This window comes from Medicago truncatula, chromosome 4 (genome assembly GCF_003473485.1).
Source record: "Medicago truncatula cultivar Jemalong A17 chromosome 4, MtrunA17r5.0-ANR, whole genome shotgun sequence".
Taxonomy (NCBI): domain Eukaryota; kingdom Viridiplantae; phylum Streptophyta; class Magnoliopsida; order Fabales; family Fabaceae; genus Medicago; species Medicago truncatula.
Window position 1 is genome coordinate 51,391,360 of NC_053045.1, and position 11,755 is coordinate 51,403,114.

Below are 11,755 nucleotides of genomic sequence, written 5' to 3' on the forward strand. Positions count from 1 at the left end.
TTATAAGAAAAAGACAAAATTAAAGTTGCATTGAATATTGTGTGAGAGAAAACCTGGAGAGGGTAAAGTTGGAAGAAAAAAATTAAAGTTGTATGGGAAATGTAAAGTGACCTTCATTTTGAAACAAATATTTTTGGCTAAGGTGACACTCGTTTTGAAACGGAAGGAGTAATACTTTCACAACTTCCAATTCAATATATTTCATTTTGCATTTATGATAGTGGAGAATGTACCAATATTTGACAATAAAATCATTGTTCTCTCTTCTTCATTTATACATTTATCTTAATATGTGTGAAAAGAAAAAATGACTCAGCTAATTTAGGACCGATGTAGTATTTGGGAAAGAATTCAATTTTTTTACTTTTTATCGCGAGAAATATTCAATATTCACATTACCATTGATGGAGTACCGGTAATGCATTGCTCCGAATTCCTAAACCTGCAGCAATGAAAGCGTTAGAATCAGTTGCTCGTAATCTCAGATTCATCAACTCGTTACTCACCATCCGAGTCACTACAACTCGCTCACTCCACCAGGTTTCTCACTTCTCTCTCTACACCCCACCACCCCTTTTTATCCCCTCCCCGTTTCACGATTCACGTTTTCATCAAACACACTATGTTTCATCAAAACCCAACTCCATTGTTGAGCTTATTCAAACAAACGCTTGGTCTCAAGGGTTTGAAAAAGAGTTAGAAAATTGTTACCCTTCTTTGACCCATGAAACCGTTGTTTACATTTTGAAACAATTGGATAATGACCCATTAAAAGCTTCTTGCTTTTTCAATTGGGTCAGTAAGAAAAATTGGTTTTTGCCAAGTTCTTCATTGTGTAATTTGATTCTTAGGATTTTAGCTAATAAGGATACAATTGAACAATTTTGGATTCATTTAAGGATGATGAGGAAAAAAGGGTTTTATCTTGATCGAATTACGTATAGGTCGATTTTGGAGGGTTTTAGACGAGAGAAAATGAACAGGGATTTCGCTTGTCTTAAAACTTTTTTTAAGAATATGGTTGAGGAAAATGCAAGGCAGGTTGTTTTCAACAAGGTGGTTAGTGTGATTTTAGGATCTGAGTGGGGTGATGAGGTTGTGAATGAGCTTGTAGAGCTTAAGATTCAATTTTCGGATAGTTTTGTGATACGGGTTTTGAAAGAGCTTCGAAGTTGTCCTTTAAAGGGTTACAACTTTTTTTATTGGGTTGGGAAGCAATCTGGTTATCAACATAATGCTGTGACTTACAATGCAGTTGCTAGAGTTCTTGCTAGGATGGATTCAATTGAGGAGTTTTGGAGTATTCTTGCGGAGATGAAGAGTGTGAATTATGAATTGGAGATTGATACTTATATGAAGATAACAATGCAGTTTGTAAAGAATCAGATGATGAAGGATGCTGTTAAGCTTTACGAGCTTATGATGGATGGTTCATATGAGCCATCGGTTCACGATTGCTGTTTCCTTTTAAACGCTATCGCTACAAGTGATTCACCGAATTCGGATCTTGTTTTCCGGGTAGCCAAGAAATATGAATCCGCAGGGTATACTCTCACCAAGGAAATCTATGATGGAATACACAGGTGTTTGACAAGTGTGGGGAAATTTGACAAAGCTGAAAATATTGTTAAGACTATGAGAAATGGTGGCCATGAACCTGATAATACTACATACAGTCAACTGGTTTTTGGACTTTGTAAGATGAAGAGGGTTGAAGAAGCATGTAAGGTGCTGGAGGAGATGGAATCTAGTGGCTGCATTCCTGATAACAAAACTTGGTCCATCTTTATCCAAGGGCATTGTGCTGCCAATGCATTAGATAAGGCATTACTTTGTTTAAGTAAGATGATTGAAAAAGACTGCAATCCAGATGCTGCTGCGATAGACGCTTTGGTTGATAGCTTTCTTAGTCAAGAGAAAATAGACAACGCATACAAGTTTCTTGTAGAGATGGTTGAGATATGCGCTTCTCCTAGGCAATGTACATACGAGAAATTGATCCAAAACCTGTTAGGAATCGGAAAATTTGAAGATGCACTTGACCTTCTTTGTTTGATGAGGAAACACAAGTACTCTCCATTCAACAAACCAATTGTGCAGTATGTTTCAAAGTTTGGGACCGTGGAGGATGCTGAGAAATTCCTGAAGGCATGGAGAAAGGGAAGTCCTAGGTCCCATTCCGCCTATCTTCATGTTTTGGAATCTTTCATCGGAGAAGGTAGACTCTCTGAGGTCAAAGATCTATTGTGCAAGTTTCCTTCGCAGATAAAGAGACATAAAAAGATCAATGAATTTTTTAGCTTCAGTGGAGACTCGGATGTTGCCAGTGCTACTTGATGCCCAGAAAACTTTTCCTTCCTAGTGTCCAAAATGCGTCAAAAGTCAGAGGTCTTGGATTGGATTCCTGCTTGTGGTCTTTCAGAAATCTGTCATTTGTAAGCATCAGGGTAAGCTACTGATCTATGTATGCCATGATCTTGGATTCAGGCAAGTGACAACCTCCTTTCACTCTAGACTACTAATTGCAATTTGTGAGTTTCTCCAAATGATTAACTTTGATCAGGCTTTTAGGCATGTTTGGTTTTTGCACTGTGCAGAAAACCTCGTCTGAACCAGTAATTTCATCTCTAACACAATGTTTTACAAGGTTTACCAATTACATCTTTTATGTTCATCTTTGAGAGACTGACCTTTGATGAGTACTGTTTTGAGGGTGAAAATAGAAGTAGGAATGCTGTTTTGGCTTCCGAGGATAGTTTTTATTTTATTTTTTTAATTTTTTGTTACAAGGCCTGCATCATTGTTCACTATGTTACAAGGCCTGCATCATTGTTCACTATTGTTCACTATTTCGACTACACTCACTTTGGAACTAAGAAATAAGAACGATGTTATCATTTTCAATGAATTACTGTTTTGTTTTGAAGCTCTTCCCCCGTTGATGAGGTAATGTTAACAAAGATGGCAGAATTATTGACAAAATCAGATGATAGTTTACGTACACTCTGCCTTATAGTCTTACTTGGTTAAAAAGGGCAAAAGAAGCGAGAGCTCGTAATCATATAAATACAATGTTACACTTCTAGTTTGGACCAATTAGTCTCAGTTTTACAGGATACAGATCTAATATTTTGAGCATAAAAATATTGTTATTAAGTTACAGTAAAACAAATTGTTTAGAAGGGATTCGTCCTTTTAGCACTTGGTAGCATTTAAAATATAGGTTTCTTATTTTCAGGTAAGAAGATATCATGAATCACTCATTAAATTATTTTTTTGCTTGGACTCCAGCTCTAGTAAGCAAATAAAGAGTATTATTATTCATGAACTATGATTATGTGAGCAAAAATTAATTTTTTGCTTTGTAGCCTTGTAGGTGTGGAGGTACTTGCTGATAAGTTAATAAGAGTATGTGCTCTACATTCATTCATAACTAATTGAATAGGATGGATACATTACAAAAACCATGTTCTTATGCCGACATCTACCATCATCTTATGTTAAGTAATTGTTGGATTCGGTTTCATCTTCTTCTTTTACAGAAAAATATACTTTATTTCATTAAAAACGAGCATTTAAACTGGCTGTTGCCTTAACAAATTGATGGGCAGTCGTGTTAGCTTGTCACCTAGTGAACTCGCAACATGATAGTTTAAACAAGATAACAAAAGGAGTCATTAATTTGGATAAATTTGTATTACTTGAATAAACTTGTATTCTATAACCAATGAACTGCAACACTCTCTTATTTAATAAAATTAATATTGACCTCATACTTTAGAAATGAGTCGCGCATGAATTGATGAGATCTACATTGATTTCACCTAATAAAAGAATGGGTGTTAGATCGAGTGTTAGAAAAAGAGTGTTCCTAATACTCCTCTCTTTGAAATATATAACTAGCTTTCAAGTAAATCGAAGTCTACGGCTATAATTTTGGGAAACTCTAAATAATTAGTTAACAATATGACTAGCTAATTGCACATCAAATGCGACAAAAGCGTAACTTGATGACTTTTATGTGAACTTAGGGTTAGATGGAAAGAGTAATTTTCGCAAACAACCTTAACTTAAAGAATCAAATTGACAATTTTTATAGTTAATGGACTATTTGTAAACCTGTTTTATTAATGATATTTTGAAAATGATAGTTGTTCTTGTTGGAGAATATAAATGTCCATGATTCGAAATGGCTTTTGCAATGATTTACACTAGTTGGCATCAATCTTTTATCAATGGCTCAAACATGATTTTAAGATCCTAGCTACGCCATACGTTCAATACATAATCTGGAAAGCTGCAGGGATGACAAAAAGAGGGCGCTTTCCTGTGTTGCACTGAAAAAAAAAAAAAGAAACCTAACTAAGTAAGAGAGAGAGAAGATGGATCATATCCTCTATATCGAACACTAAATCCTATCTAGATGAACCTACAAAGACACTCCAATATCCAAGTCGGTGATGTTTCAATGTGATTTGAGGAGATTTTATATAATTAGATTGTGTACCTTATGATCGTTTGGAGGGATCATATGGACTCTAAGAATGTTGTTTGGTGCATCACAATTTTTCATCAGTGTATGTAGTCAGCACTCAGCAACAATAGATAGACACTTTATTAGACCTTAGTTGTGATAATTGAATGTGGATCCGAAGAGTTTCACCTTGATCTAGTCTTAAAAAAATAAAATTGTTTAGATATTTTTTGAGTGAAAATTATTTAGATTTTGTTTATCTATTTCCTTTTAGCAATTATTCTATCAAATATGGTTTTTTTTCTTTATTACATTGGAATCTTGAGTAGTACTATAAATCTTGTCGTCACTTTGGTATAAACAATGCATAATGTACACCACCAAAAAAAAGTCATGGAAATATAAACGGGTATGCAAGACAGTAGATCCATTAACCCATACCCACAAGACAAAATAATCCTTAAACCTTAAACCCTTCCCAAAAACACAACCTTATTAGCGTCGCGCAGCAATTTCTTCTCCGAAACAATCCAAACTTTTACGATGAATCGCATGAAAGCAATAACCACTTCCCTCAAATTCCTCAAATCATCATCATCATCATCACGCGCTACACAAGTTCTTGCAACTGGGTACCAGGTTTCTCATTTTTCTTCTTCCTCCTTTTCACTTCCTATGTTGAATCGTTCACACAATTTATTACCTTTTCACAACAGTCATAAAAAACACTATTTTTCTTCAAAACCCAACTCAATTTTAGAGCGTGTTTACACCAATGATTGGTCTGAAGAGTTAGAGAAAGAATTTGAAGAATGTCGTGAATCATTGACCCATGAAACTGTTGTTTATGTTTTGAAGCGATTGGATAATAACCCTCTTAAAGTTTTCACCTTTTTCAATTGGGTCAGTGAGAAAGAGTGGTTTATGGCTAGTTCTTCGGCTTATAGCTTGGTTCTCAGGATTTTAGCTAGGAATAAGAATATGAAAGAGTTTTGGATTGTTCTTAAGGCTATGAAGGAAAATGGGTTTTATTTAGATGAAGAGACACATTTGATACTTTCGGCAGATTTGAAAAAGGCGAAGATGAAGAGTGATGTTGTTGAGTATTCACGTTTCTATAAAGGGATGCTTGAGCAGGATGCAATGCAGAGTGTTGTCAAAAAGGTGGTTGGTATTATTTCAGGGTCTGATTGGGACAATGAGATTGAGAATGAACTCGAGAAGGTTAAAATTCAACTTTCGGACAATTTCGTGATTAGGGTTATGAAAGAGCTTCGAAATAGTCCTTTAAAGGCTTATAAGTTTTTTCATTGGGTTGGAAAGCAATCTGGTTATCTACAGAATACAGTGACTTATAATGCAGTTGCTAGAGTTCTTCCTAGAATGGAGTCAATTGAGAAGTTTTGGAGTATTCTTGAGGAGATGAAGAGTGTCGGTCATGAATTGGATCTTGATACTTACATTAAGATATCGAGGCAGCTTCTAAATAATAGGATGATGGAGGACAGTGTCAAGCTTTACGAGCATATGATGGATAGTTCATATAAGCCTACAGCTCCGGATTGCATTGTGCTTTTAAAGAGCCTATCTACAAAGGATAAGCCAGATTTGGATTTAGTTTTCAGGGTAACTAAGAAATTTGAGTCAACAGGGTATACTCTTTCCAAGGCAGTCTATGATGGTATTCATAGGTCTTTGACAGGTGCTGGGAAATTTGATGAAGCTGAAAAGATTGTCGAGACCATGAAAAATGCTGGCTACGAACCAGATAACATCACATACAGTCAACTTATTTTCGGATTTTGTAAGACGAGGAGGTTCAAAGAAGCACTTAAGGTAATCGATCATATGCAAGCTATCAATCTTTGGGTTGACATCAAGACTTGGACCATCTTGATCCAAGGGTACTGTGATGCCGGCGAACTAGATGGTGCGTTACTTGGTCTTTATAAGATGATGGAAAAGTCTTCCAGTCCAGATGCTGAATTGTTGGAAGTACTGGTTGATGGTTTTATTAAGCAAAAGAGAATAGACGATGCATACAAGTTGCTTCTAGAGATATCTGGCAAGTGTCATTTAAGTCCATGGCAAGCTACATTCGAGAAACTGATTGATAGTCTATTAAGAGTCAGAAAGTTTGAGGAGGCGCTCGACCTTCTTCGTTTGATGAAGTCTAAACAATGCTCTCCATACCATGAACCATTTGCATCATATATTTCGAAGTTTGGGACCGTGGAGGATGCTGTGGAATTCCTGAAAGCATTGAGTATAAAAAATTACCCATCTCAAACAGTTTACCTCCAAATTTTTGAATCCTTATTTCAAGAAGGTAGACTTTCAGAGGCCAAAGATCTATTGTACAGGTGTCCTCACCATATCCGGGAAAATATTAAAATCTCCAAACTTTTTGATTCATCCAAGAGTCAGGCGACCGAGAGTCAAATGGCTGCTACTTGATCCCTATTTTTTTGTACGTACGGGGCAAAAAACACTTGTGTAAACCTGTAATTTCATCACAGAGAGCAATTTTTTTAGAGGGTTTACTCATCACAGCTTCTGTGTTCATCTAACAGAGTATGACCTTTCTGAGTGCTGTTTTTAGGTGACAGTTAAGCTTCAAAGGTTTTTGTTTTCATTTTTAATTCAAGCATGTATCATAGTTCATAATGTTACCGTTTATTTTGAAGTTGACTACCCACTTTGGAACTAAGAAATATGAATGATATGTCATTTTCAATGAATTACTGTTTTGTTTTGAAGTAGTTCGCTGTTGACAAGGCAATGTCAAGAGAAACGACTCTCAGATTTATAGGATACGGATTTCATCGTTTGAGCATAAAATAGTTATATATATATATAAAGGGCATTTTAAATGAGAGGACTTTTTAAATGAGAGGGTGAGAGGATGAAACTGTGGCCTTTAAATTATTTAGATGGCTGTGATTTAATTCTCACATTAGTAGGTCACGTGACACTAATTTGCTGAGCAATTAAACAAAACACGCGCGTCCCTCACAACGTTTCTTATTCCATCTTCTTCCCTTCATTCAACGTAAAACCTTTCTTTTTCTGCAAAAACCATCACTACTTCTTCCAACCAAATACAACCAAACGTTGCACTTCATGGATAAAGATACATTAATTTGATTTGGACAACTTGCACTTCTATTGAGTTACGTTCATCATTCTTCATGGACAAAGATACATCAACTTCTTTTCAAATTTCTCAGGTATATTATAATTAGTATGACTTAAATTCATTTGTCATCTAACTATTAATCATATTCAACTATCGATCCCTAAAATATATATTTTTTCTATGAAATTTCATTTGCCTTGTTATATCACCTCATATTCAACTATTGAGTTACGTAACTTTTTTTTTCTTTTCATGGGATGATATTGGGTTTATATATGGGTGTGTATTAGCTGGTTTTTTTTTTTCCTTTTCTATTTTCTTGTTGGTTTTATTGCTGTTCAATGGTGGGTTTGGCATGCGGTGAGTATGTGCATCATGACAGCCGCAATTGTCCCCAAAGATCATCTCCATAATTTTGGTAAGAAGCCCCTTTCAAAATGTACTTATTTTGATCTTTTTTGTGTTCATGTTTATGGTGCATTTGTTTTGATCTTTTTGTGCTCATGTTTATGGTGCATTTGTTTTGATCTTTTTGTGCTCATATTTTTACTTGATGTTTTTAGGATTGGAAGAATGACATAGAAGAAGGATGAAGGAAGTTAGACAAACCAGATGAATAACATAGAAGAATGAATGACACTTCCTGTTCTTTATGATATGATTTGAAAGTTTAGTTTTGTGATCATGCTAGCATATTTTTGTATCAATAACTTAAAATTGTAATGCAGAATTTCAATTTGTGATCATGCTAGCTTATTTTGTATCAGTAACTTATTTTGGTGAATGCAGAATTTTAGTTACCAAGTATCACTCCTATTATTATGATGTGCCTACTTTTATGCAGCTCATAACAAAATGCCTATTTTTATGTCAAAATGAACTAGAATAAAATAACAGCATTTTGGTGAGTTTTGGTGGCTGACAGTTTTGTGGTTTTATGTTTCTTCTATGTATCAGCAGCTGTATTTTGTTCCACAGTCATGTTTCATTCCTGTTTTTGTGCCACTGTCAACTAGAAAGTATAACCAACAAAATATAATGCCAATTTTATTTCGTTCCATTAACTATAATGCCGTGTAAATGGCCTTATGGTCTCGAAAGTATAACCAACAATGAATACCAATTTTATTTCATATAGTATATAATTTGCTTTACAATGCAAATGTGAATTACATCACAAAATACACAAAATAGAAATTACATTTGATGTTGCAAAAAGAGTACAATTAAGGAGGGCCTTAAAACAAAGGGTGCCTCTCCACCAAAATCAAAACTCAACAAAAAAAACCCTGGAAACCTGCTAGAAACCAAAATAGCAATAAAAGCCAGCCAGAAGCAACTCCGAAACACGCTAGCAAGCCTCCCAAACACAACACCAAATCACAACTGCAGTGGCATCACGGAAAAACTGCAACTCTGCACAGGACTGCTGTCAAACACAGCAGCACATAAAATCTATTTTTTCTTATTCTTCAAGTTCTTATTCTCTGTTTGTTGTCTAGCATATAAATTTCCTTGAGAAGCATCCATGCTTGACCATTTCACACATTGCCATCACCTTATTCACTGAAAATTGAACCTAAATCCACGTAAATTCAAAAAGTAGTTAATAGTTTTTTTGAATGATATTTAATCAGTATAACAAAAATCAAGCAAAAATCAAGCATTTTACTCCATCAATCTCTAATTATAAAACTTTTCTAATAAAATTAGGCATCAACAAGTACATATATTACAACTAGTTAGTTAATTCCTCTTTAACATTAACAAAAAGGGACTGCCACAAGCAGAAGCAGTGCTGAAACTTACTCATATGAGCATGACAAAGTTGCAAATGAATACTTGAATGACACACAGAAAGTACATGTGTTGCTTTGGTGAATAATTTAATTAGAAAAATGAAGAATGAAAAGCACTTAATAAATCACAACTTTCAAATTCAATATTGCCCACACCACAATCTATGTCTACTAAAAGAAGTATATAATGGGAGAGGAATGTTCCTTTTAACAAGAAGAAAATGTATGCTCCATTCACGCAGTTCATGCTTATATGAGCACTTACGAAGTCAATAGCTCTGTACGGAAAGGAGAACCATCAGTGACAAGAATGTATATTAAAGTTCCAAGCATAACAACACCCAAAATGCTGAAAAGGATTTTTAAAGTCGCAACAACATAACAAGATGTAAAAAAATTGGGGTAAACAATTTCCAACCTGTTAATAACCGAAATTGAGAAGTGGCTGTCGAGATATCGTCGGAATTGAGAAGTGGTTGTGGAGATATCGTCGGAATGACCGTTTTTGGAGTAGAACAATGACTAAAGAAAGAATGGTGCTGAAACGATGAAGAAAGGAGAACTTTCAGAAATCGCGTGAGGTGAGAGAAATCAACGCGCGTGAAATTGATGAAAAGAGAGTCATGTGACTCATTAAACCTCTCTTTTAATCACAACCATCTAACTAATCCAATGGTCACAGTTTCACCCTCTCATTTAAAAAATTCTCTCATTTGAAATGCCCTATACACACACACACACACACACAAAGTTGTTTTTGACCAACTCATAAACTTCCTTTTTATTATTAACAACAATATCCTTCATATAAAAAAACAATATTCTTATTTACTATACCACTTATATGGTCAAATAGCTAATTAATATGAAGAAGAAAAAAAACTAATTAACATTTGTAATTTTTAAAGGAAAAAAATTCTTCATCATGTTCGTCGTTATATATAACAAGAAGTAGATCATATATGTTTCAATACAAATATATCATTTCTCTATTTCTCAAGTACGATGGTTTCAATCTCCAAAATTGCTTTCTCAATTCCAATGTTACTAATTGTTTTTGTTGCTTTGCAGTTCACAAATGGTCAAATTCTTCCTCCGATTTTTCCTCCAATCATTCCTCCGATTGTTCCTCCAGTAGGCGGGGTCATTTCTCCGGTTTTTCCTCCAATCATTCCTTCGATTGTTCCTCAAGTAGGCGGGATCATTCCTCCAGTCATTCCTCCGTTTGTTCCTCTGGTAGGCGGGGTCATTCCTCCGATTGTTCCTCCCGTAGGAGGGATCATTCCTCTGATTGTTCCTCCAATAGGCGGGGTCATTCCTCCGATTGTTCCTCCTGTAGGTGGTATCATTCCTCCGATTGTTCCTCCAATAGGCGGGAACACTCCTCCAAATTCCTCCATGTAGGATTAAGGAGGCATCTTCAGAATGTTTTCCTTGTAATCGAAAAGTTGTTATGTAGCACATGCAACATCCACTCGAAAAGAAGAAAAAAAAAAACAATTTATTGATGAGAATATTACTCTTAACTTATACCTCAATTTACGTTGATTGAATAATAAAAATAAGGATGTAGCGCCTTATTATAAATTTTATTATAGTAAATCATCCTTTTTTTTTTAGTTAATTATCATATATTGATCGCAAGAATTATGAATTTAGTCTTCCTTTCTTCCTCATATTTTTCTTATCATTTATTTTGATATAACAAGTTTCATTCTTAGTGCAATTTTATTTGTTTGATACAAAAGGTGTTACCTTTAAAATAAGGCCGGCCTAATAGATAGAGGATCTTGCTAACAAGTGCCCTAAGGGCATTGTTTAAAAAATCTACAAGAAGAAACTTTGTCTTGAAAATACACACATGTAAAAGTCATGGTAAAATTTGCTACTTTTGATGCTTAAACAATGCTCTAAGGACACTTGTTAGCATTTTCCATAGATTAATAGGCCTAAAGAAATTTTTTATTTAGGCCTTTTAATAATTTTTTTTAACCAAATACTTATAAAAAGACATTAAAAGAAATTGATTTTGTATTGACTAAGATGTTGATCAAGATTTGAATCTATGAGCAAGAGTACTTCAGGCTTTTTTCATAATCAATTAAGCTATGTAATGTCAATAAATTATCTAATATATTATAAATTTATAACCAAATTATTTTTGAACGCCCATTATTTTACCCAAAATTTTAAGGAGATTTTGGTTCTTGTCCCCCTCCTTTTGTTTTGTTTTCCTTTGGTTTTTAATATATCTTTTGGTAGTCTAGCTCTTTGCTAATGTTAGCTATTCTTTTGCTAAATTTTTTTTTCTCATATGAATACATAAAAATTTACATCGGCAGA

The 11,755-nt window shown here is 34.6% G+C and overlaps 3 protein-coding genes and 1 long non-coding RNA gene across 4 annotated transcripts; 3 read left to right on the top strand and 1 right to left on the bottom strand.

The window, feature by feature from the left end:
• Positions 1 to 383: 383 nt before the first annotated feature.
• On the top strand, positions 384 to 3,526 carry LOC25493705 (pentatricopeptide repeat-containing protein At3g48250, chloroplastic). The gene is made up of 2 exons (XM_013602283.3): positions 384 to 2,447; positions 3,377 to 3,526. The coding sequence occupies exon 1, from the start codon at positions 451 to 453 to the stop codon at positions 2,335 to 2,337; it is 1,887 nt and encodes a 628-aa protein (XP_013457737.3). The 5' UTR covers positions 384 to 450; the 3' UTR covers positions 2,338 to 2,447; positions 3,377 to 3,526.
• A 1,374-nt stretch (positions 3,527 to 4,900) lies between these two features.
• On the top strand, positions 4,901 to 7,114 carry LOC25493706 (pentatricopeptide repeat-containing protein At3g48250, chloroplastic). The gene has a single exon (XM_013602284.3). The coding sequence runs from the start codon at positions 5,018 to 5,020 to the stop codon at positions 6,929 to 6,931; it is 1,914 nt and encodes a 637-aa protein (XP_013457738.1). The 5' UTR covers positions 4,901 to 5,017; the 3' UTR covers positions 6,932 to 7,114.
• A 1,681-nt stretch (positions 7,115 to 8,795) lies between these two features.
• Positions 8,796 to 10,118, bottom strand: LOC120580212 (uncharacterized). Its single transcript, XR_005645917.1, has 2 exons — positions 9,831 to 10,118; positions 8,796 to 9,192 (listed from the first exon to the last, which is right to left on the bottom strand). It is a non-coding gene; the product is annotated as an uncharacterized lncRNA (long non-coding RNA).
• A 299-nt stretch (positions 10,119 to 10,417) lies between these two features.
• Positions 10,418 to 10,816, top strand: LOC112420935 (inverted formin-2-like). The gene has a single exon (XM_024780766.1). The coding sequence runs from the start codon at positions 10,418 to 10,420 to the stop codon at positions 10,814 to 10,816; it is 399 nt and encodes a 132-aa protein (XP_024636534.1).
• The last annotated feature ends 939 nt before the right edge of the window (positions 10,817 to 11,755 follow it).

Bases quoted from the DNA above. Each gene is read 5' to 3' on its own strand.
- LOC112420935 (XM_024780766.1), top strand. From the start codon at position 10,418: ATGGTTTCAATCTCCAAAATTGCTTTCTCAATTCCAATGTTACTAATT.
- LOC25493705 (XM_013602283.3), top strand. From the start codon at position 451: ATGAAAGCGTTAGAATCAGTTGCTCGTAATCTCAGATTCATCAACTCG.
- LOC25493706 (XM_013602284.3), top strand. From the start codon at position 5,018: ATGAATCGCATGAAAGCAATAACCACTTCCCTCAAATTCCTCAAATCA.